We start from the raw sequence: 25,364 nt of genomic DNA on the forward strand, positions 1-25,364 counted from the left end.
TAGTGCTGTCGCCTCACAGCAAGGAAAACACTAGTTCGAGCCCTAGCTGGGTTAGTTGGCATTTCTATGTGGAGTTCGTATGTTTTGCACGTGTTGGCGTGGGTTTCCTCCGGGTGCTCCGGTTTCCCCCAAAAGTCCAAAGACATGCGCTATAGGTGAATTGGGTAAGCTAAATTGTCTGTAGTGTATGTGTGTATATCCTTGTCCTCCAGGTTGGGGGTTGAGCGTTGAGCTAACGACCCACCTCATTACAATTAAACGTTACGAAACACCAACACAGTGTGGCTGAACATCAACTTCGATATAATCAGCCCTGAAGGTAAGTAGCCTAAGTAAGTTCTATATAGTGTGTGCATATACCCGTGCGCAGGCGCTGCACTGGCGTTGTGCGTTTCTGCTCGGTGTGCCTCCTGTGACGTTGTTACTCTTGTTCTTCGTTTCTGCTGCTCCAGCTTGACCAGAGGCCTGGAGACAATACAAGGACATTTATTTAAAAAGATATTCATCACTTATTCAAACAATAAAAACTCTCTTCCCATGCACTCCACTGTAACCACACATCTGAAATGGGGTCACAATGTACCTTTAAATTCTCCAGTGAGCATGCACATTTCTACGGTATTATCTTTTAATTTGTCGAGACGTAAGTAAGCCAGTGAGCAGACTGCAATCTGAACCGTTTAGTGTTTTAATACTCTCGAAGATAAATGCATTTTCTATATAAAACCGTGTGCTTGTTTTTTAGTCTTGTCTTTTTGATACCTTTTGACTAATTCAGCTTCATCTTTGGCTTTCCTTAGGTTTCCTTTTTCATTTGTACATTTATTCAGGTATAAAGTCTGTAAAATGGCATTGCTGAGAGCAGGAGCTCCCTCTGTCTGCTCTTAGCCCTGCTTTACTGTAACTAAAATAGCTTATCTGATTCATTGAGCCAGTGCTGCTTCTTGAAGACAGCCTATCATGTTCATGCATTTTCAAGTACTGTCAGTTTAAACATTCAAGTGATATTAGACCATTCATGCACAAGACTGTAAGTGATTTTTAGTGAGTTGGAAACCCTGAGAAAATTCCAAACATGGGGCCCAAAAATACCAAGTAGTTCTCATTTACTTCAGTAATGTATTTCAGTAATGTTCAGTAATTGAATTGAATTGAATTGAATTAATGTACTTTCGTCTTAATGATTTATTTCAGAATTAATTAAATATAGCCTAGAAAGCAAACAAACAAACTCCCTCAATAATCATTAAAATGCTGTCACACACTTTAATTCATCGTAAGCTTAAAGCTCTGTTAGAATTAATGAATCGTCTGTGATAATAGAATAGCGGTTAAGTGCATCAACATATAACACTGAATTGCTCGCAGTGACCCAAGTTTAATTTTCAGCTCGAGGTCCTTTGAAGATCTTTCCTCTCTTTGCTCCCAATGATTTTCTGTCAGTACTTTACACTGTTCTACATTAAAGGTTAAAAACCCCCGAAAAAAATTATATATTTTTAAAAAAGAACTAATGAATCAATCTAAACAGCACAATATACACCCCCTTTTGCCTTCAGAACTGCCTTAATCATTTGTGGCATAGATTCAACAAGATACTGGTACTATTCCTCAGAGATTCTGGTCCATATTGACATGATAGCGTCACACAGTTGCTGCAGATTTGACAAGGGGTTATTTGAGTTACTTTTGCCTTTCTATCAACTGGAACCAGTCTGGTCATCCTCCTCTGACCTTTTTCGGACCATTCTCTGTAAACCCTAGAGATGGTTGTGCATGAAAATCCCAGTAGATCAGCGGTTTCTGAAATACTCAGACCAGTCCGTCTAGCACCAGCAACCAGGTTTAAAGTCACCTAAATCACCTTTCTTGCTCGGCTTGAACTGCAGCAGATTGTCTTGACCATAGCTGTGAACGGAAAACGCATATTAACATACTATATAGTACACTAAAATCAGTATGCGATTAGCCCTCATTTCGGAATTCTTTTTTTTTTCCCATTTTTAACATTTCACCTACTTTATTTGAGTGCCTTGGACTGATGATATTTTCTATATCTTTATGAATTTTTAATCCAAAGAGCACCGACACACTGATTACCCCTGAAGTATTTTTGATTTGATACTAGATTTTATTTTCCAAGTGCTGTTTAATGGAGGTTTTTCAACACATTTTAGACATAATAGTTTTAATACCTAACTTCTAATAACTCATTTCTTTTGTCTATGCCATAATGACAGAATAAAATATTTATCTAGTTGTTTTTGTGAGATATTAGAATTCAGCTTAAAGTGCAATTTAAAGTCTTAATTACACTTAAATACAAACTACCTATTTAAAATGAGCTGAAAAGCACAATTAACTTAATAATTTTGTGCTAGGATGACTTGAAGAGATTGTGTGGAACCCTGCATCTTTTACAGTGTAAGTTAAATAGACAAGTTAGGTTAATGGGGTATACGCACAGTCAGCCAGCCAGCACAGTTTCTGTGCTCGCCTGCTGCTAATGACGGCGCCTGAGTTTAAACGATCACTTTGAACAACACTTGAACAACCAAATGAATGCTTAAGTCTATTTAATTGAATGTATTGTAATTACATTACAACATCGATGCTGTAAAAGGAACCTTATGAAATTGAAAATAGTCACATTAACCTTTGACCGAAAGTTCATCATCGGCTGAAAACCACTAGCTGTGCATATAACCCATTAGGCAAGTCATTGGACAACAATGGTTTCAACGATCTAGGAAAAAAATTATTCCTTAAGGGGATTATTAATATTGACCATAACAATTATATTTTAAATCTAAAAACTGCTTTTATGATAGCCAAACTACAAGAAATAAGACTTTATGCAGAATAAACAATATAACAGAAAATACTGTGACGATTTTCTGCCTCTTTTAAACACCCCAGCAGGCACACAACATCATAAAACGTTAATATTAGGTTAGATTTAGGTTGTGGTGTCAGGTGACCAAAATTCAATATCTAGCCAGCATGTAAGGACAACATTATTTTGACATTCAATAAGTCGTCAAATTACGTTAATATATGGTGGATTTTAGGTTAACGTCTTATAGATGTCATAGTGGTAACGTCTACGCATAATCAAGATGTAACACAATTAGACATTGATATTTGGTTGATTTTAGGTTGGATATTGACATCTGCCAGACGTTGGTTTCTGACGTCAACCCGATTTTTATTTCCTAACAAAATCCAACGTCCCCATGACGTTGGGGTACAACATCAATATGACGATGATGTCAGATTAACAAAATTCAATGTCTAGCCAGCGTCTAAGAATAAAGTTATTTTGACGTCCAGTAACATCTTTAAATGACATTAATATATGGTTGATTTTGGGTTGTGTTAGAAAGTGACCAAAATCCAACGTCTGATAGATGTCATAGTGATAACGTCCATGCATTGTCAAGATGTAACATGATTAGACGTTGATATTTGGTTTATTTTAGGTTGGATATTGACGTTTGTCTGATGTTAGGTTCTGACGTCAACCCGATTTTTATTTTCAAACAAAATCCAATGTCCCCATGATGTTGAGGTATGTTGGGGTACAACATCAATATTATGTCATGCTGATGTCCTGTGCCTGCAGGTTTCTTTATCCACTCAGAAATAGTTAGGAAATAACAACACAACACATTATTTAGGGTTAAATGTGTTGCCAAACACACAAGTGGTACCACAATAAAGATCTAATCACAGATTGTAAAGAGTTTGCTTGCTTAAATCCGAACAGTGATGTTGTTTTATTTATCTAGGCAGTGTATATCTCTCTTTCTGTGTGTGTGTGTGTGTGTGTGTGTGTGTGTGTGTGTGTGTGTGTGTGTGTGTGTGTGTGTGTGTGTGTGTGTGTGTAATCATATTTGTTCTTTTGGGAAAGGAGGTTTTTTTTGTTAGGTGTGTTTGTGTTGCATCATGATGCGTACAGTTTGTGTTCAAACAGCTAGTCTGTGTGTGCGTAGCTAACATCACATGGACAGCGAAGTGTCTGTGTGTGTCTTTATATGTACATTGTGCCAAGAAGCTTGAGTGCAGTAGTGTGTAAGTTAATTCGTATGTTACATGGCCATCAGCTTCCCTAAGGCAAATGAGGAGGACAGTGCCACCAACTCACCCACTGGGTCACACACACACTCACACACACACACACACACACAGCCTGCCCCGCAGGGCGATAGAGGGAATATGGAGGAGGAACTGAAAAGGACAGGATAGTGTAATATTTATTCTCTGTGCTCTTTGCACCAGGACAGTCTCGGCTGTGTCCAAAAAAAGCCACGGTGTTCTCTCAACTAGCTGGTTGAGAGCAGAGTAATAAACAGAGCAACAAAGAAATAACTGCAGTCGGCACATTAAAACTCTTGAGAAAAGTCTGGAAAGACTCTATTCCAAGCAGACAAAGAGCATGTCTGGGTCAAACTGTACCTCAAAGACCAGAAGCAAAAAGCAAGACATTATATGTAGCATGAAGAAAATGAAGTCTATTCTTAGGACCATTAAAAAGGCATTGTAAGATTTTTCATGACAAGTAGAATACCCCCCCGCCCCCACCATGTCCTCATTAGCATAATGCATCTGGATGTTTTTCTTAAGGGTTTGTTTGTATTTTTTTACTGGAACACTCCACAGTTCAAAACAAATTAAAATATAGGTTACTTTCACCACTTGTGCATATATATACACACACACACTTACAGTATATACAGATACATGTATGACACCTTTTTAACACTGTTTCTTTGGCTCACAGAGTCTCATGATGATAAAATAAAACATTTGAAACAAGCTGTACAAGCTATACATATATTTAAATATGAAATTTATTCCCATTTAAGCAAAGCTGAATTTTTAGAATAATTACTCTAGTCTCTTCAGTGTTACGATTCTTCAGAAATCATTCTAACATGATTCTAAAGACTTGCTCAAGAAATAATCTTATTAATATAAATGTTGAAAACAGATTTACAGCTCGATTGTGTTTGTGGAAATTGTGATGTTTTTGTTTCTTTGATGAAAAGACCATTTTAAAATCCATTAAATATAAAAAAAAAAAGTTTATCACTAAGTTTTTACTTGCAATTTAAATCGGTTTTATTCACCCTTGCTTAAAAAGTATTAATTTCTTTTTTATTTCAGTTGAATTGTAGTTTAAGAATATTATATTTATCTATGAGTGATGTAGTATTTGTTAAACTGAAATAATAGTTTTTTTATCAGAATAAAATTTTTGGTTAAATATGTTTCTGAAATGTTTCAAAATATTATTTAAATAGTTTAAAAAAAAGTTGGTGATTAAAATATCACAGCTGAATGGTAACATCACCACAAAGGTAAAAAATAATAGGGAATCAGGGATTCAAATAAATACCAGCGGTTCCTGATGATATTTTGAGGATTCACTGAGGATTAAAACATTATTCACTTGTAATCCGCAGCCTCAGGCAAATCATTCAAAATGATGTCTGGTTTGTAAACAAATTATTTTTTTAACCAGTTCTTATTTTTCAAAGTAAATCAGACTAAACCATCTAAAACAGTTCACAGCTTGAGCCATCACAGACATGCCAATTTACCCATACAAAGTTACTCAATTAAAACGTGATTTCAAACAAGCTCAGCAGTCACCCCTACGTGAAATAAGAAATATGAGTGTATAATATGACTTTTAATGCCTCATTTAGCACTTATTTTTCTCTAACATTACATGACCAAACAATTGGTTTGTTGGTAATAAGTGTAAATGTGAACCAAGCACTGCAATAAATGGACAAAATTTCATTTCTGCAGTCTTATGCAAATAGGTAGGTCAATAAAGACTAGTTTGTTGATATGCGTTAGACATGTTGAACATTTATATTTCATGTCAATATTGGGTGCTTTTAAAATTTTAGGGCCCTATCATACACCCGGCACAATGTTGCGCAAGGCGCGGCGCAATAATCTTTTGCTAGTTTCAGCTTGGCGCAATAGTCGTTTTGAGACATTGCGCTACGCTGTTTAAATAGCAAATGCATTAGCGCTCATATGTGCGCCCATAGGCATTCTGTTCTAAAAAGGAAGGTGTTCTGAGGCGCATTGCTGGCGCGTTGCTATTTTGAGAATCTATAATAGATTTTTCATTAGACCAAAACTAACCCGGTCTAAACTCCAGCGCAGAGTTGCGCCTCGCTTACAAACTGCTTAATACGCACAAGAGAGCAATAGGCAAATATCTTTACATATAAAAAATATATATATATTAAGGATATATATATAGGATGTAATAAGAATAGATATAGAATATAAATTTAAAGGATTAAAATATTACAAAACATATTATTTTTTAGCCTACATAAATATGAAAAATCACTGCTTTTATGTCGTCTTCATCTCGGGAGGCTTTTTCAGTTCATTCATAACAATTTGCTTTTGTATAATGTTATTAATATTAGCAGTATTATTTATTATATCCATATTTATATTTGTTTTCCTAAAAACAAGCTTAGATTTGCCCACCTGTCAGGTTTTAGACCATATGGGGCACAGCATGTGTATTAGGATATAACTCATGTTTTTGACCACACTTCGTTATTATTGTTAATTAATTAGTTTGCTGGAAATTAGAACTGAATTTAGAAATAGTATTGAAATGAATATTTGCGCTTAACAAACGCAATTAATTATTTATAGACTAATTGATGTCTGTGCGTAAAGGTTTCCCTATCCAAGAGCGAAAGTGAAAGTAGATCCATTATCTCTCATTCTCACGCAGTAGATGCTCTGTTTAACAGTTTTCTGTTAAAGAAAACTGTTAACTGTTAACTGTTTGCAAGTGAAATGCTCAGTTTTTTCACTTAGACTTACTTTACGTCCAGTAAATAGCAAATGCGCTTATGGCGCGATGCAGCTGGCTCTTAAAGGGAATGGGAGAAGAGCCTCTAATTGGTTTATTCTCAAAACACACCTATAACTCATTAAGAAAATAAATTCAACCCTTTTAGACCCTGCGCCACGGCGCAAAGCGCATTTTCCCGTCCTTAAATTAGCAAAAATGCGTTCTGACACGCCCTGAAAGCGTTTGCACACTGCGTTTTGCGCTCTGTGCATGGACTGTCAAAATAGAGCCCCAAATGTGTTTACAGTTTGTAACACTGTGATTATGTAAATAAACAAGTAAGTCAGGAATAGAAACACTGTCTGAAAGAACCAATTCACAGAAGAGAATCAAGTTTGTCCATTCGCCAAAGGTTATGGTTTAAAGGTAATAATGTTGTAAATAATTTTCACTTTCTTCTACAGACTGTTTTTCATTTTGAGTTCCCTTCATTTTTCATCTTTAAATCATCTTTGATGTTTTGCTTGGGTAAAAAATAACATTGAATTGTCTCAGATTGATTAAATTAACAGCATTTTGGGTGGATAGCTATCCCCTTAACAGCATTTTTGTGAACTATCCCTTTAATAGTTAAGAAAAACTATTAGAAATTGATTTATTACTTTGAAAGTATAAACACTGGCTCTGTGCTGCTTTTAAAATATTGCTTTGTTTATTTGAAAACCCAAACCAGCTTAAACCAACAACACTGAGTACTATTACATACTGTATAGTGTTAAATACGCTGTCTCCCAAACGGATTCTGTACACGCGTTTTGAAGAGGAGAGAAAGTCTGGGTTTTGGGTGCGTGTTTGAACAGACATATACACATAATTAATAATAAAAACATCTAAAGATATCAATCTTGGTGGGGTTTTTTTCAAACACAAATAATTTTGTCCTAAATGAGCATAAAAAGTTAGCAAAGCAATCGAATGCTTTCATTATAACGTTAGATGTGTGCATTGTTAAGGTGAATTTGTTATTTAACGAAATCTAACAAGAAATCCAAATAAATGAGATTCATTCATTGCTCTTTAATCAAAATGTGTAAGTTATAAAGTAAATAAAAGATTATTGAGGTTTGATTGTATTTTTTATAATAGCTATTAATTTTAATAAGCTAAACTATTTGCTAATTTATTTGCTGCTCATATATACTATTTATTTTTTCTTTTATAAATAACAATAATAAAACATAGTACTATTTACAATGTTTATCTACAATGAAACAGCTCCTGAAGAACATATTTAGTAGTTTGGGGAGGGGAAATAATATCCCTTATTTTCACATCCCAATGTTGACAAGTATGGTAAAGAGAAAACATCCTAAAATGGTCGGGTTTAAAACAAAAACACCTAGAGGTGGGGAGGAGAAAAAACTATAAAGATTGTGAAGTACACAGACACTTTGGATTTGTCCTGGGTAGAGACTGAGATGGGTCTGCTCCAGGCTATCTCTGCTTTTTTGGAAAATATAAAGAGAAAAGCCAAAAACCACGACACAAACTGCAGTTAAAGTCGACAAATTAAAAATGAAATTGCAGAGATTACATGAAACTTCAGAGGAAATGTCAAGACCAGTGGTTCTCAAACTTTTTTCACCAAGTATCTCCTCAAAGAAAATTGTCTCTCCAAGTACCACTGAAATGACTAGTATTGAAATAAAGTAACGTAGTTGGCCAAATTAAGCAGCTACAGCACTGCACAGTTTGAAAATGAGGCATATTGATATTTATACAACTTGACAACTTGATCACATGACTCGTGGAGTAGCATTCTGAAAAATTTAGATGTTTTCAACTGGGCACGCCTTGAATACGCATGCGCGTCGTGCTGCAGTTCCTACTCATTTTACTAACCTGTGGGTTAAATTTTAATGCTCAAGTGACTGAGATGTAACAACAGATTACGGTCATTTTTCAAAATAAAAGAATTTTCAAAATAAATGATTGTTCACATTGTTCAGTACTAATTTATCTATAGACCGGTGCCGGTCTGTGGCCCGAGGGTTGGAGACCACTGCTCTAGCGCATATCTGCTCTGCAAGCACCACGAACCTCTTTCTTTAGTTCTGCCTCATTCGGATTGATTTTTTGCAGCTGATGACTGGATGCACTAAAGTAAACATTCTAAGCACAGTGCTTTGATCGTAGGCTTTAGAAGAACAGCCTATTCTGATCACATCTGTGTTATTGTACGCATCAAATGATTAAAATTGTATTCATTTTTTCTTTCATTACTCAGTGATTCCTCTGCGTACCACTAGAAGTAAGTCCACGTACCACTAGTGGTAAACGTACCACAGTTTGAGAACCACTGGTCTAGAGCATGGGATAACAGGATCATGAAAGGAACATTCAAAAAGCAGCTCATGTAAACACCTTAATCATACTATTGTCTTATTCAGATGATTTGATGTACCATTTAAATGTAGTTACTGTATCTGTTGTGCCACCCAACGCTAGATTCAATTTAAGAAACCCTGAACAAAATGATAATTTTAGCAGTTCCATTTGCCAGAGCAAGTACTCTAGAAATTTCACATTGGGTTTTAAAAGAGAAATAATGCTTAATTTATCAGTTCAGCCAAGCATTTAGTATTCTGCTTCAGTGGGACGTTTCAGATTTAAAATCCAGCAGCGTCTTCCAACTCATGTTGTCCCACATTTTTTTTTTGTCTGTGTGAAGAATTGTATTACTCATATTCTGCAATATTCATGACATCACTTTATGCCACAGTTGACCTTCCCTCTCTGCTGTTGAGGGGCCAGAAGGCTTCGCTCATGAAAGATCAAAGGGACGCGGTGCTTGTACTGTATCTTAAGGGCACTTAATGCATGTCGCATGTGCATGACCGGGAAGTGTTTATATGTGCCACTCACAGCTCTGTTGCGTTGCTCCTGCCGCAGTTTCCTCCTCAGTCGGAAGAATTCTTTATATTGCCTTGAAACGAAGTTAACCGCTGCGTACTCCAACAAAGCAGCAAACACGAACAGCAGACACACTGCCATCCAGATGTCAATGGCCTTCACATAGGACACCTGTACACATGCACACAGCGCCATCATGTTATCCATCTGTCAAATGCTGTTGATTGACTGTTGATTTGAACAACAAAGTAATATTGGATCACTGGATAGGTGGATATATTGGTATTTCAAGTTATTTTGTTTAATATACATCTTATAGACGTCTAAACATAGATGGCTTTGCTAAATACAAGGCGAAATTTGGACTGTCAGTAAAAATCAAATAGACCTCTAAGAATAGCCCATAACCAGACTAGTCATCGAATACACAGATTAGATCGACTCCACATGTGTAGTCATTCATTCCTGCGTATTTGATGACTAGTCTAGTTTTGGGCTATTCTTAAGGCCTATTCACACCAAGCAGAAAACTACAGTATAAAGATAATGATGAAGGCCAAGCTCTAAAAGTCATACTGAATGTAAAACAACAGCAGATATAGAGATGTAATAAATGGAGAAGGGTCTGGCTGCAGAGTTACATTTGCATCTTCAGGCTTGCACTCTCAGGCTTGCACACTCAGGCACCCTCGCTTGCTATGCAAGTAAGTAAAGTTAAATTACCGAAGGACTTTCAGGCAAGCGGCCACAGGTGGCCATTGTAAATGACGTCACTAGCAGAGGAAGCAAGGTTTTCTGAGCGTGCATGTCTGAGCGTGCAAGCTTGGAGGTGCAAGTGCAATACTGCAGCCAGACTCTATTGAATAAATGATCAAATAGTGTCAGCCAGCCAGAATCCAATGCAGCACGTTTTCGTAAAACATTTGTGTTGTGAGAAAATGCAGTGTGTTTTATTAATTGATTGTGTTGTGTGAAAATGCAGCTCGTTTTTTAACAATGTGTTTGCGTTGTGAGGATTTGCAGCATGTGTGCTGTGAAACTGATGAAGATCTTTTCTCAATTTGTTAGCGTTTTTTGTAATTGCACTGCTCTCTCCACTACTGTAGTATAATCTTTGCAGAAGATTTAAATTAAATAAAGTACACAATCTGCCATTTGAATAAAATGTTAAATACTTTTGACTAAATTAAGAAAGCAAACAACTAATGTAAATATTACATCAGTCAAATCAAAAAGTCAAGCAAATTCACCACCCCTACATCAGCAGAATTAATGAGTAATAATGATTAATTAAATAAAAAACTGACCGTCATGTTTTTGATAAGTATGTAACAGGTTTTTTCTTTACAACAAATGCAAAGCACAAACTAAAAACAAACATATTTTTATTATTCATTGGTGTGGGCACAAATATATTTATTGTTGCATTTATAGTTATCGTGCTTGATGTGAACGGGCCTTTTAGATATCTATTAGATTTTCACGGACAGCCCAAAATTAGCCTTATTCATCAGGGATCGTCACAGCAGAATGAACCGCCAACTTATCAAGCCTATGTTTTACCCAGCAGATGCCCTTCCAGCTGCAACCCATCACTCGGAAACACCCATACACTCTCATTCACACACACACTATGATATATATATATATATATATATATATATATATATATATATATATATATATATATATATATATATATATATATATATATATATATATATATATATATATATAAGCTTACCCAATTCACCTATATCGCATGTCTTTGGGCTTGTGGGGGAAACCAGAACACCTGGAGAAAACCCATGTGAACACAGGTAGAACATGCAAGCTCCACACAGTTATGCCAACTGACCCAGCTGAGGCTCGAACCAGCGACCTTCTTGCTGTGAGGCGACATCGATACCCACTGCGCCGCCCTAAAAACTTTAACTGTTAAAAGCTATTAGTTACTAGTTACTTAGTTAAAGTTTTTAGCAACTAATAAAGTTATGATTATGATGCAATAGTATGCTCCTTGCAGTATGATGGTGCGGTGGGTAGCACAATCACCTCATAGCAAGAAGGTTGAAGGTTGGTTTGAGCCCCGGCTGGGTCAGTTTCCACAATTTCTGTGTAGTTTTTGCATGTTCTCCCCATGATTGCGTCGGTTTCCTCCGTGTGCTCTAGGTAAATTGGGTAGGCTAAATTGTCTGTAGTTTTTTGTGGGAATGAGTGTGTATGGGTGTTTCCCAATGATGGGTTGTGACTGGAAGGGCATCCATTCCAAAAAACATGCTAGATAAGTTGCAGGTTTATTCCGTTGTGGTGACCCCAAATTAATAAAGGGACTAAGCTGAAAAGAAAATGAATGAATGAATGAATATGCCCCTTTTGTAAAGCTGCTCTAAAACAATAATCTTTGTGAAAAGGTCTTTACAAATAAACATAAATTGAACTGAACTTCTTTTAAGCATGAAAAATGCTTGCTGCGTTCCTACCTTAGGCAGTGATGCTCTAGAACCTGAGCTCTGTGTGGTCATGGTAAGAACTGTGGTGATGCCCAGCCCGACTCGGGCCGGGGCGGCATCCATGTTGATCCAAAAAGAGACCCATGACAGGATCACTGTTAAAAGGCTGGGAATGTACATTTGGATCAGGTAATAACCCATCTGCCTCTCCAGATGAAACTTCACCTCTATACAGGTGAACTTACCTGGATGAAACAAATTATCATGTTAGTCTTATTGATAATTGCTTACACTAAATATAAACATAGCAATCTCCTACATAGCAACACCCTGATAATGAATAAAAGAACTCTACAACCACCACTGCATAGCAAGAATGTAAGAAGTGTTTGCAACACCTTAGTAAACACATGGCAACATCTCATAAAACCCTACCAACTTCATGGCAAAATTCAGAGAGCATCTCAATCAACTTGGATTATGTGATTATGAAAAATTATGTGACTGAGATAGCACTGATTGAGAACTTTCTTGGAATACCTTTTCAAGAACATAGCAACCCCTTGCTTGGCAGCCACCCAAAACACTGTAAAAACGTTTCCTCCTACAACAAAAACTACCAAATAGATAATTTGCATGAACAGCTTATGATAGTTCCGTCTTGAAGTTAAAGGGTTAGTTCACCCCAAAATGAAAAATATGTTATTAACTGCTCATCCTTATGTCATTCCAAGCCACTGAGACCTTTGTTCATCTTTAGAACACAAATTAAGATATTTTAGGGTAAATCTGAGAGCTCCCTCATCCTCCATAGACAGCAAGGTTCCTGACTAGGCATGAGCTGGTGTGAGATTCTGACGATATAATTTGATAGTTTGATAGTATTGTGATTACTGCTCTAAAATATGTTCTTTTTAAATGTTTAAGTAAAAAACAAAACCTTTTTTCTCCATTGAACACAAAATATTTTATTTTAGAAAGCATTATAAATGTTTTGGAGCAGTAAACATGTCAGGGTAAATAATTCAAATAAATCATTGACTTCTACTGTCTTCATTAGTTTCAAAAACACTGACATCTTCAAATATTTAAAACGGCAACTTTTCTGCTGGAGATACTGTTGTCCTAAAAAAAAAAAAAAAAAAAAGTTAATAAAAAATCTTAAAAACCGTAGGAACAGTATAGCAGAAGATTTTGGCAGTTTTAAAACCTTGACTTTGCCAAACCGCAGTAAACCTTGAAAACAGTTATCGTCCCATGCCTATTCCTGACTTGTTCAAAGTCCAGAAAGGTACCAAAAAACATCCTCAAAACAGACCATATGCCTTTAGAGGTTCAATCAAAATATTAGCAAGCTATAAGAAGATATGTATCTGCACATACAACAAAAATAACCACTTTATTCAACAGTTTCTACTACACGGTGTCAGTATATTGTGCACATTCACAAACACTGTGCATTGATGCATATTAATTTAATAACTGACGACTTAATTTGAGTTCTGAAGATGAACAAATGTCTCAGAGGTCAGGAACAGGTAAATGAATGATACCATGATTCAATTTTTTGGATAATCTAACACATTAAGCTCCTTCTAGCTCAGGGATGTCCAATTATGGTCCTGGGGAGCCAATGTCCTGCATAGATTACACTTCCTTCAACACACCTCCATAGAAGTTTCTAGTGCATTGAAAGAGCTTGATTAGCTGGTTCAGGTGTGTTTAATTGGGGTTGGAACTAAAATATGCAGGACTGAGTTTGGATAATCCTGTTCAATCTGGAGTAAAAATAATGACCATGCATAAATTTATAAATTACATCTTTTCAGAAATAATAATAATTTATTCAACTTACCAATAGTTACCAGTACCATTACTATGATCATGTTAGCAAATACAGAGTAACCCCCAGACAACCCCTTAAAAACAGAAATCGCAAGAACCCAAATAGTGTTGCACTGAAGCATTAGTACTGTGGTGTTCAGTGCTCTACCAGTGTTGTAGTGCTTTGTACAGTATCCCAAGTCTTTCTCTTCTTTGAGGACAAACTGGGGCAGCATAAGGTCATCAGCTACTTGCACCGGGCCTTCGTCCAACCACTGAAATATCAGATCATTCATAGTGTAGCCAACTAGAAGAAAAGAACAACAGGGAGAATAATAAGCATACAAAGAAGAAATGATATTTAAATGAGTTGTTGATGTTGAGTCTTACAGCTCTCTAACTGCATAGTGCAGGTCTGAGTGTCCATTGGGAAATTCTTCAGATCCATAGGACACGACAGAATCAGCGTGAGCCTAAGGAAGAGACATTTCTGAGTATCGTTCATGTAATAGTTTGAAAGGATTTATGTAACATATACTGTAGGGGCTGACACTGCACCTGATGCTATACAGCACGTTTCCGTTCTGGAAAATTCTCAGCAGCTTGTTGTCTGTGGTGACCTCATGAAAGTTGGCGCCTTTCTCATTGGCGAAGAACAAGTCTGGCTTCCAGATGGAGTCCAGCATGGATGGGTCCAGATCCAGGGAATCGTCTGGGTATTCTTTATAAGCCAGTCGTGGGTCATTCCACTGCTGCCGTAGAAAAACGTTCAGCCGGTAATCCTAATGAAGTTATGTTCAGAAATGAATTAGATGACGTTCACAGCAGCAAAGTCAATAATACATTGCATTCTGATGCTCGGTTTGAACTTTAGTAGATCATCTTAAACGTATCCTAAACGCATTGCTGTAATGTGATTGGCTGAGATACTTGCATTAACTAACAGTTGAAGCTAATAAACTGCCCAGTGTGTGTATAATTACTCCACAGTCTATGTTACTTTTAATTATTAGTAACATTATAGTAACTAATTTATAACTAGATACAAATTGTAATTAATTTAGTTAATTAAATATAAATAACTAATAAAAACTAATAAAATTATAAATTAATTAGTAGCTCTAATATTCATTTAATTGGGGCTGGCTGTAATGTTCAGTTTTTTTATCTGATTTTCTCTGCTCTTGTGTTACAATATATGTTTTATATGTGTGTTTGTGTCCATGTGTTCATTGTAAATGAAATATGCATCACTGTAATGTTGGCACTGTACAATAGAGGTCATTATTCTAATACATTCTGACAGGTTCCTAAGAGATGTGTATATGTGCTTAGTGCATGTGTGTGTGTGTCTTGTATTCATAACATTGTGGGGACATAGCTGTTCTCGATTACTGTGATTTACAAAGACATGCTTGATGTCTTTGTAATTCAGAACACTTCAAAATAATTTTTAATGGGGCATTAAAATTTTGCCACTGGTTTCCTGTAAGAGTTGAGTTTAGGGTATGTTATATGTAAATGTATTTTATACTGTAAATACTTTTGCTGTATAAAATACATTACGCCTATGGAGAGTCCCTGTAAACCACCAATACCAACATAAGTGTGTAATTGTAAGTGTGTACTCTTACATTACAAGTGTGAATGTTATGTTACTCTTACATGACTCTTACATGACCAAAATACTGGTGTATTGGTAATAAGTGTGTGAACCAAGCACTCGATTGACTAGGCAAAAATTAGTTTCTGCAGTTTTATGCAAAAATGTAAGTCAATAAAGACTAGTTTGTTCACATTATATGTGTTAGACATGTAAAACATTTGTGTTTCATGTCAATTATTGGGTGATTTTAAAATATAAATGTGTTTACAATTTGTAATATTGTGATTATGTAAATAAACTAGTAAATCAGAAATAGAAACACTGTCTGAAAGAACCAATTCACAGAAGAGAATCAAGTTTCTCCACTTGCCAAAGGCTATGGTTTAAAGGTAATAATGTTGTAAATAATTTTCACTTGCTTCCACAGAAGTTTTTCATTTTGAGTTCCCTTCATTTTTTTATCTTAAAATCATCTTGCTTTGTTTTGCTTGAGTAAAAAATAACATATTGAATTGCTTCAGATTGATTAAATTAACTATTTTTTGTGAACTGTGCCTTTAATAGTTAGAAAGTGATTTATTTCTTTGAAAAGTATAAACATTGTCTCTATGCTGCTAATAAAATATTGCTTTGTTTATTTGAAAATCCAGACCAGCTTAAAACACCAACACTGGATGTGTTGGATCTGAGTTTAGGGTATGTTATATGTAAATGTTTTTATACAGTAAATACTTTTACTGTATAAAATATATTACGCCTAAGGAGTGTCCCTGTAAACCACCAATACCAACATGAGTGTGTAAGTGTAAGTGTGTACCATGGTAGTCTCTGTGATTGAGCCAAAGCTGTTGATGAAAATGTTGCAGGTGACATTTACAGGAGGACCTGAGAAGAAAAACATTATAAAAATGTTAGCATCTCTCTTAAAAACTTCTTATTACTAAATTCAGATAAAACTGAGGTCTTGCATATTGGACCCCTAAAACCTCACACGCAAAAACTGTATAACCATTGTTGGATTCTCAGTTCAGTCCTCATCTTCAGTCAAAAATTTGGGGGTGTTTTTCATAGCAACCTGTTGTTTGAAGGACAGATTTCAAGCATTTTTTCATCTTAAAAATGTTGCCAGACTTCGACATACGCAATCAGTGTCTAATGCAGAAAAGCTTATTCATGCTTTCATGACCTCTATTCATGACTATTGTAATGTGTTACTAGGCGGTTGCCCTGTAGGCCTAATTAACAAACGTCAACTAGTTCAAAATGCAGCTGCTAGAGTGCTTTCTAGAACAAAGAAATATGATCATATTACTCTAGTTCTTTCATCATTGCATTGGCTCCCAATTAAATATCATATATATTTTAAAATTTTATTGACTACCTACGAAGCCCTGAACGGCTTAGCTCCTCAGTATTTGAGGGAGCTCCTGGTGTATTATAGCTTCTAATGTCTACTATGCTCAATTGATTCTAAACAACTGATTATTCCAGAACATCAAAATCAACTGTAGGTGGTAGATTTTTCTCATATCTGGCACCTAAACTCTGGAACAGCCTTCCTAGCACAGTTCGGGAGCCAGACACACTCTGTCAGTTTAAAACTAGATTAAAGACACATCTCTTTGCATTACCATACACATAAAAGACGAACACTTTTGAAATCCAAATCCTCTAATGGATTGTTAGGCTGCAATAATTAGGGCAGGGGTGCCCAAACTCGATGCCCTGCAAAGTTTGGTTCCAACACCAATCAGACACACCTGGGCTAGCTAATCAAGCTCTTACTAGGCTTTCTAGAAAAATCCTTGCAGGTTTGTTGAGGCAAGTTGGATCTAAAATATGCAAGACACTGACCCTCCAGGACCAAGTTTAGACGCCCCTGTGCCAGGCATCTACGCTTATGTTAGTCCGTTTTTCCTTATCGAGAGATCTCCATAATCCTGAACTAGGCTTTATCCTAAGCAGATGCTGTGGTGGTCTTGGAGGAGTGGATAGCATGACACTGATTCCTGTAAGACCCCAGTGACAGAATTGCAGTGCAGTCTTTAATTGCTTTGCCCAAGTGCAGTCCTTGCATTGATCCCATGGGCCAGCCTGAACACCCCCTGGTGACCTACACACCCCTGCAGCTTCTCCACAATGCATCCAGCGTTCTCTAACTCTGGCTAAACTGCACAAGAAGTTTAGCCAGAAAAGAAATAGTTGTCTCCAACTGAGCCTGGCTTCTCTCAAGGTTTCTTTTCCTTCACTTTGGTCAATCGGTGAAGTTTTGTTCCTCGCCACTGTTACCACTGGCTTGCTTGGTTTGGGACTTGTGGAGCTGTGCATCAATGGAGTTTCTCTTCAGTGTTTGGACTTTCAGCAGTGAAATTTAAATAACATTGAGTTAAACTAAAATGAACTTATACAACTCTGAAAACTGGACTCACACAGTTTTAATTTACTAGAACTTCTATGTTTAGCTGCTTTGACACAATCTACATTGTAAAAGCGCTGTAGAAATAAACATGAATGGAATTAAAACAAACTAGCCTTAGCTACAGTGTTAGTCTTAGTGGTTTAATCTGACCTTAAAGCAGCTAAACCAGCGAATCAGACTAGTCCGACCATGCTGCAAAACAAACCTTCTCAGTCTGTTGTTTTTTTTCCTCCTTCTTTTTCTGTCAGCAAGAATAACAGTTTTTTAAAGATAAAGAGAGTCTGAAAGCAGAATGCGATGCACGCACATCATAACCGAAAGGAACAATATTGAAAATGTAACATCTGTGCTCACAATTTTAACGTATTAGATTAGATAAACAATTGAAGCAGAATTGACCTGCTGTGTCATCTTCAGAGCCTCGATTACGAAGAAATGCTCTTGCAGCAAACGGCAACAGATCGCTTCTGAGACAAAATACTGAGGAGGTTGTCCAAGACGGTTAAATCAACTTCCAAGTTATGCTCTAAAACGAAGCGTTTTCTTGAACAAGAAAAGCTCACAGCGACCCGGGCTAATGTAAAATGCCTCATTTACTCAATGAACTAAAAGGATGGCTATGCAGATTCAGCGGATACTCGCTCTGTGAATATTTGATTACGCCATTTTATTTATTGATTTAACATTCACGACATTAGCGATATATATAGTATATCAGAAGGGACAATCCCCCACACACGCCGACAGCCGCATCTCTGAGATGTAGAGCAGATATGAAATATACACGAGCTCAGAGATGCCCACAGTTAGAGATCACCAGAGAAAAAGCGAGGAAGGGGGGAAAAAAAAGCATAAATAAAAAAGAAATTCAAGATATAAGTGAGAGAATGAGAGGAAAAGACTTATTTAGGTCTGTGGGTTAACATGCACTCGAGTGGACAGCATGGCAAACTAAAAGGCTCCGATGCCAACGCAGAAACTGCCCCTCACAAATCCTCACATAGGCTGTTGTGACACTTTTTACAGAGAGAAATCTACCGTGAGCTGACAGCCGTATCCTGCATGTTTCTGAAGTCATTCTCATCGTCTGGCACTGAAAGTCTCATATTCTGTCAGCTTTCGCCTGTGGGTTTTTTCTCATCGAATGGTCACTGGGAGTCGGTGTAAGGTGGAGATGGTAAAAAATAGATCGGAGAACCCATGGGGGGGTCACACAGTTTAATGAGATCTTATGTTGCTCTGTGTTTTCGGGTCACAGCACTTCTTCACATGTGAGACTCACAGAGAATGTAAATATACTTTGCTGACCACATCGCATTTTGCAGAGTTCCTGCCAAAACAATCTACACGCAAGAGATTAAGCTGGAACAGCAGTTTTTGCGCACTTCTGTGTTGCTTGCTTTACATGAGGTTCAAAAATGACCAAGATATCACTGAAAGGGTGTAAAAGTGTGAGAATAAGAGGATGTACAAGACTATAGTAGATAGCCTAGCATATGTTTGTCTGAAAGCAGGATTCAGCAGAGAGGGAATACAAAATGGTACAATGGAGATTTAATGCTAGATGGCCTCTGCTTTATTGGTGTGCCTGCAGAATTAGTGTGGTCTAAGTCTGGAAAATATATAGTCCACGTGGAATCAAAATCGACAATGTTTATTTTGTTATCGCACATTGATATTCTTTTGGTAAACAATTCATCTGTGCAGGACAATGTACTGATTTCTATTTTGGTAATCTTTAATCCAAGTATGACAATTTGCTTTCTTATTTGTAGAGGCAGTCCTTTTCTGTTGACTTCAGTTTGACAGTTTTAGCCACAATGGTGTTGGAATAATTAATCAGTTCCATGCATGTTTAATAAAAAGGTCAGGAGAGGTTTTTCTTCAATGTTTAACATATTAGCAATTTATTGGATACAAATGAATAATTCGATCATTCACAGAATTCTGTTATCCTCAATGCAATGCAAGATTTACATTCAGTGGGTGTGCACCCATTTCATTTCCTGATTCGCGCTTTTACACGTAGCTGATTTTAACAGGAGTTTAGTCGAATTCTTCACCTGTCAGTCATTGTCCAGTCCTCTATTGGCTGCACCCATACATACATCCTCTTTTTCTACTAATTCTCTGCACAACGTCTCAACTGCAAATTCTGTGCTCACAAGAAGTTTAGCTGCAGAGCTCAAGTTAATTTTAGTCAAGCTTCATTTCTTTCTGCAAAAATGCTTCATTAGTATGCAAAATATATTACACTAGAGAAGAAGTTCCGTTAATATATCACCTTTAAGCAATACAAATTTTGTTTAATGAAAAGAAAAAGAGGCAAAAATGTGTTTAAAAAATTTCTTTGCAATTCCTTTTCCTCAACAATAGTCTAAACCATGCGCCTCTTAAAGGCATCTGCACCACATGCGCTACTCCCTTCATTTGCGTATCAAATTTGATTACTTCATGCATCATAATATAGTCACAATAGAGGCAAATTTGCGTCATGGGAGGGGCGTCTCTCTGCCTGGCAACTCCAGTTTCGTTGATAAATGGCTGACATGGATTTCATTGAGAAAGTAACTTTAGTTTATGTTTCATGCCTTTAGAAAGGCTGGAAAATGACGTAGATTTGTTTGGCGCCATGTCTGGGTACATCAGATTTAGAGCTGGGCGATTTGGAAAATCTCAATTAATTGAAAATTTTAACTCGATTACAATTTATGAACCATTTTTTTATTTTCATATTTTTTTGGCCTTATTTCACTGACAAGTTTTGTACAATAAATATGTTCACATATTACAAGTGGGGGATTTCTGAATGAAGGGTGCATTACTTGACTTTAAAATAATTAAAACGGAAACAGACACTATCTATGATTATTTACTTCAATGTTGAACAACTGAAATTAAAACACACATTGCTAAAAAAAACAGTTTTCTTATAAAAAAAAGTTAAAAGAAATAACTTTTGTAAACAGAATAAATTATTTTCAATGATTTTCATAATAAAAGCAGAAAATAAGCAGTATCTCCTCTAAATAAAATAACTCTTGTATTTCCTGTAAATATTTTGAAACGTGCATTTTTTCCATCTTCTGTAAACAAATATTTTCATGTAAATAATAATTTTCATGTAATGGATAATATGCCATCTCAAGGCATCTCTGGCGCAGCTGCTAATCATCATTTGTAGTGCAAGCATGCGAGGTGTAGTTACATTTTAACGAAGGCTGTGCCAGATCATACTCTTGCGTTCAACGCAGAAGTATGAATCAGCCTTAACAGAGCGAGGTCATGTGACTCCACAGGCAGTAGGGAAAGTAACTGAAAAAACTGACCAGGAAAAATTTGATCAAATATAGTTTCTGAATTTTGATTACTTTTTGATTAATCGCCCAACCCAAATCAGATCCTTGTAACGCTATCTAACAGCAATTCACTAAACTTTTTGATATGTAAATTTGTGAATTTGTACGAATCAGCTACTAAACTGACAAAATGTAAAAATGTTTTCCTGTGAGATCAGGCTGGATCCTTCAAAGCACAACCAACTCAGTGGGTTCATCAACTCCTCCAGGAACTGCGCCTGCTTGGCAGATGCTTTCACTGTTTTTTCCGACTGAGCTGGTGTTCTGTCGATTTGTCCTACCTTGTCAGATTGTCCTACCTCCCATGTAAAAAGTAGCTAGCACATTTTGATGACGCAATATGCTACACATCAGATTTTGCTACCAGTGTAAATTTGAATGTGGAGTAGTATGAAATTAAGCCGTAATATCGCCTTAACCTACCTAATCCCTCAGAACCTTTCATATACAGCGTTGGTAGCATGATTTGATGGGTAGGATAAAATGTCAGGACACTGGCCCCAACCTGTCGTCCTGTGTCGGCAGGAGAATTTCCCCTCAGGACACCAACTACAGGGTTACGTCATAACCACACCCCAACAAAAGCAAGCTCCTAATTGGTTAATGTGACAAATTTCCGTCAAAGCTTTAATTTCGAATCATGCGCTAAGCACTTCAAACACTCAAATTGCTCAATTTGCAACATGTCATTTGCTCGATTTGCATCATTTACGCAAACAGCGCCACAGGATGTCTAATCACGTCTTTGCATTTACTTATGTAAATCACCTTCTCTTGGCACTTTATTTAATTCAATTAATGTTTATTTATATAGTGCTTTTACAATGTAGATTGTAAATGTAAAAGCTAAGTTAACATAGAAGTAACATAGAAGTTCTAGTGAAGTCCAAGTACTAGTAATGTCTTGATCCGTGTCTGGTGTGAACCGTTAGTTTGCTACAAGGGAATGTTGCGCCAGCCATGCTCCCTACTCAGTATTTAATTTCAGTTGGAAGTACATCAACCTATTGAAATAAAGTCTCTGCAACTTCCAGTTCATGCAGACTTTAAGGGGCAGTCAGGGTGCATTATATTGATCAAAAGTAATAGGAAAGCTATTTATAACATTATAGAATATATTTTTACATTTCTGTTATTTATTAATTGTTTGAGAAAAAATACTTTCCTAAATATTAGGCAGCACATCTATTATGAACTTTTGTTATTTATACTTTTGTACTTATATTATTTATTACTTGTTATTTATACTTTTGGCTGATTTATACTTCTGCATCGAGTAATCGGTGTGACAAATGGTACTTGCCTTACTTGTAGTCATGCATTTATACTTCTGCGCGCTGTTTCTTTTTTCGCTGTATTGTTTTTCTGCAATAACACTTCTGAAGCGCTAACTCGCTGTAGGTAACTCGCAGTAGCACAAACTCGCTCTTCGTGTTTTGTGTTTTTCTGAATGCTACTTTACTGTACACTTAGCGAAAACTCGCTAATTCAGAGGTGGGAATCGGCGGACGAGCAACAACTTTAATCATAAGGTAAACACAAAACAAAATAAAAAATATTTTATAATGTAATAATGTTGGCGCAATAGCCTAGTGGTTAGCACTGACATAGAGACACTTCTCGCTGCAAAGCCACTTGGGCTCCAATGAGGGGGAGTTTGAGCTCCAACTCCTCCTCCTATAAGCTGTTATTATGCGTACACCCAACCCACCCCTAACCCCAACCTCCAGTGACATCACTTGTAGAAGAAGTGCAAGGAAGGAGGAGCTGGAGCTCAAGCTTCCCCTTGCTGGAGCTCAGCTCTGCCCAAGTGGCTCTGCAGTGAGTATTACTTGCTGACATATGGTGCGGTAGCGCTTAAGAGTGTCCCGAGTTTGAATCCTAAGTCGAGGACGTTTCCCGACCCTACCTCCTTCTCCCACTTAATGTTTTACATTAAAACATTTTTTTTGCTGTTTTTGATTAAATAAATTAATTTTTGATGAATATAAATTTCCAAACGGTCAATTAACATGTAACTGAAGAAATGTTGGTTTTTGGGTACTGTTCATATGTCAAAAATGTAAATGACTTAAAAAAGGACAGAGTTGAAAACATACCTTTAAAGTTGGGCCTTATTCGAGCATCATATCCAGATGTCTTTCCCATTAATTTATCCAGAAAATCTGATGGTGACATGGGCTTCGTCCTAACACTGGGAGATTTCAGCTCCTTACTAAACACACACCTGAGAGAGATGTACAAAAATAAGCAAATGCAAAATACTAAGCAACATATCTACGCCTCCAACAGATCATCATATTAGAGAGCTGCATGTGTGTTTTACAGTGAGGCCTTAAGTATGAGAACACTTTAGCATTTTTTTTAAAACCTTAAAAACTTCATTTATATTCAGGTTATATTTCCCTCGGGTATATTTCCCTCCACCACTCATACTGAACAAATGGCACTCCTTTGCTATCACCTCTTCCTCTCTGTCTTCAGAAACTTTAATTTGTCAGTTTAATTGGGATTTTAAATGAGCGGAATTACACTGTGGTCTTCCGGACTGTACATGCGTGTGCTTTATTAATAACTACGCACTCTATCAGCTCTCTCTGCTGTTCATTTTAACATTTGCTGGTGTCAAAAGCCTTTATTATCATTCAATTACTTGTGCATAGCAATAATGTTTGCTCACTTGAAAAGGTTTCAAACAAAACATATGACAGTTTTCCTTCAAATCTTTAAGAAGCCTTTAAAAGAGCAGGTCAGAACATCTGTCCAATGTTTTATTAACACCCTTGTCAACTGGACACGTCCTGTCTTTTACTCCATATGGCTGCAGTGAAGACGCGAGACAGAACTGACATTTTTATTGCCTTGGACCTGATTGCAGGTTGTTGTAGGTGTTAATATTTTATAAAGAAAGATTTAAGTAGATTTTAGTAGCAAAAAAAAGGCAGCACTTTCTCTCACACACTTTGAATCTTATTCCATATTTAAAGAAATGTTCTGGTCCAGTTCCTCTTCAATTTCCCTGTGTGTTTGTGAGCAGAACTGTGGCAAATTCGATTTGTGAAGGTATAAAGTCCGTTTCACGCAGCATATAGAAAAATGGAAATATAGCACACAGCAAACGCATCCTCAGGTGAGTCTCACAATCCTTTTATGTCAGTTTGAAGCAACGTCAAGTCCCAAACAGGCCAATAATAGTTAAATCTCATTATGTGAACTTCAATAAATCTGCAATTTCAGTAACAGTGACAATGACTTCAGACAGAGCTGTCTCTACGTGTCAGCCTCATACTTCAGAGACCCAGATACATAAAGCCAACAAACACACACACAAACACACACTCAGAAACATAAGAACGCTCTCCGGGATTAAAATAAACCTATCACCCATGAAGTCTACTGAACTGAACGCACAAGCCGAAAACGCATGACTGGACACATAAACAAATACGAAAACTCAAATATTGAGGAGAAACAGGTAGATCTACTGAATTTGGAAGACACTTCATTTCAAGACACTCTCTCCACAAGTGTTTTCACGCTTAACGCATAGTGTTTTAACCAACAAAAACACAGAGACTTGATGAAAACTCACCTGATGACCCCTTCAAACATCCAGCAAACCAGTAAGAGCTCCAGTAGGATCCTCCAGATCACAGAAAACATCCTTTCACTGTTCAGCAGCTGCTTTTCTGGTGTCCCGTGGCTAAATTTCAATGAGCAGATGTGTTTTTGAGGGGCAGGACGCCCATTCTGATGCACTCTGGTCTCTCCTCCACTGCCATCTGACTGAGCACAGCATCCCGAGACGGGCTGAGAGACGACTATGCGTGTGCGCGTGTGTGTGTGTGTGTGTGTGTGTGTGTGTGTGTGTAGAGGGGGTCTTCTGCTCTTTCTTTCTCTTTCTGGCCACATGCTAGCCTGAGGTGCAGTTCTATCATGGAGA

The 25,364-nt window shown here is 36.9% G+C and overlaps 1 protein-coding gene across 2 annotated transcripts in view; it reads right to left on the reverse strand.

Annotated features, from left to right (window-relative positions):
- glra4b (glycine receptor, alpha 4b) overlaps nt 1-25,364 on the reverse strand; it is a 31,886-nt gene that overhangs the window by 3,663 nt on the left and 2,859 nt on the right. Inside the window, exons 2-10 of one of the 2 annotated variants that reach the window (XM_073949741.1) lie at nt 25,014-25,352; nt 23,521-23,648; nt 16,461-16,528; nt 14,596-14,819; nt 14,428-14,510; nt 14,207-14,344; nt 12,244-12,458; nt 9,773-9,931; nt 361-465 (exon numbers count right to left, since the gene is read on the reverse strand). In XM_073949741.1, coding sequence (XP_073805842.1) covers nt 361-465; nt 9,773-9,931; nt 12,244-12,458; nt 14,207-14,344; nt 14,428-14,510; nt 14,596-14,819; nt 16,461-16,528; nt 23,521-23,648; nt 25,014-25,333 — 1,440 coding nt within the window. In that variant the 5' untranslated portion in view covers nt 25,334-25,352. 2 annotated transcript variants of the gene reach the window in all.

The sequence above is a fragment of the Danio rerio genome, chromosome 5 (assembly GCF_049306965.1).
Source record: "Danio rerio strain Tuebingen ecotype United States chromosome 5, GRCz12tu, whole genome shotgun sequence".
Lineage (NCBI taxonomy): Eukaryota > Metazoa > Chordata > Actinopteri > Cypriniformes > Danionidae > Danio > Danio rerio.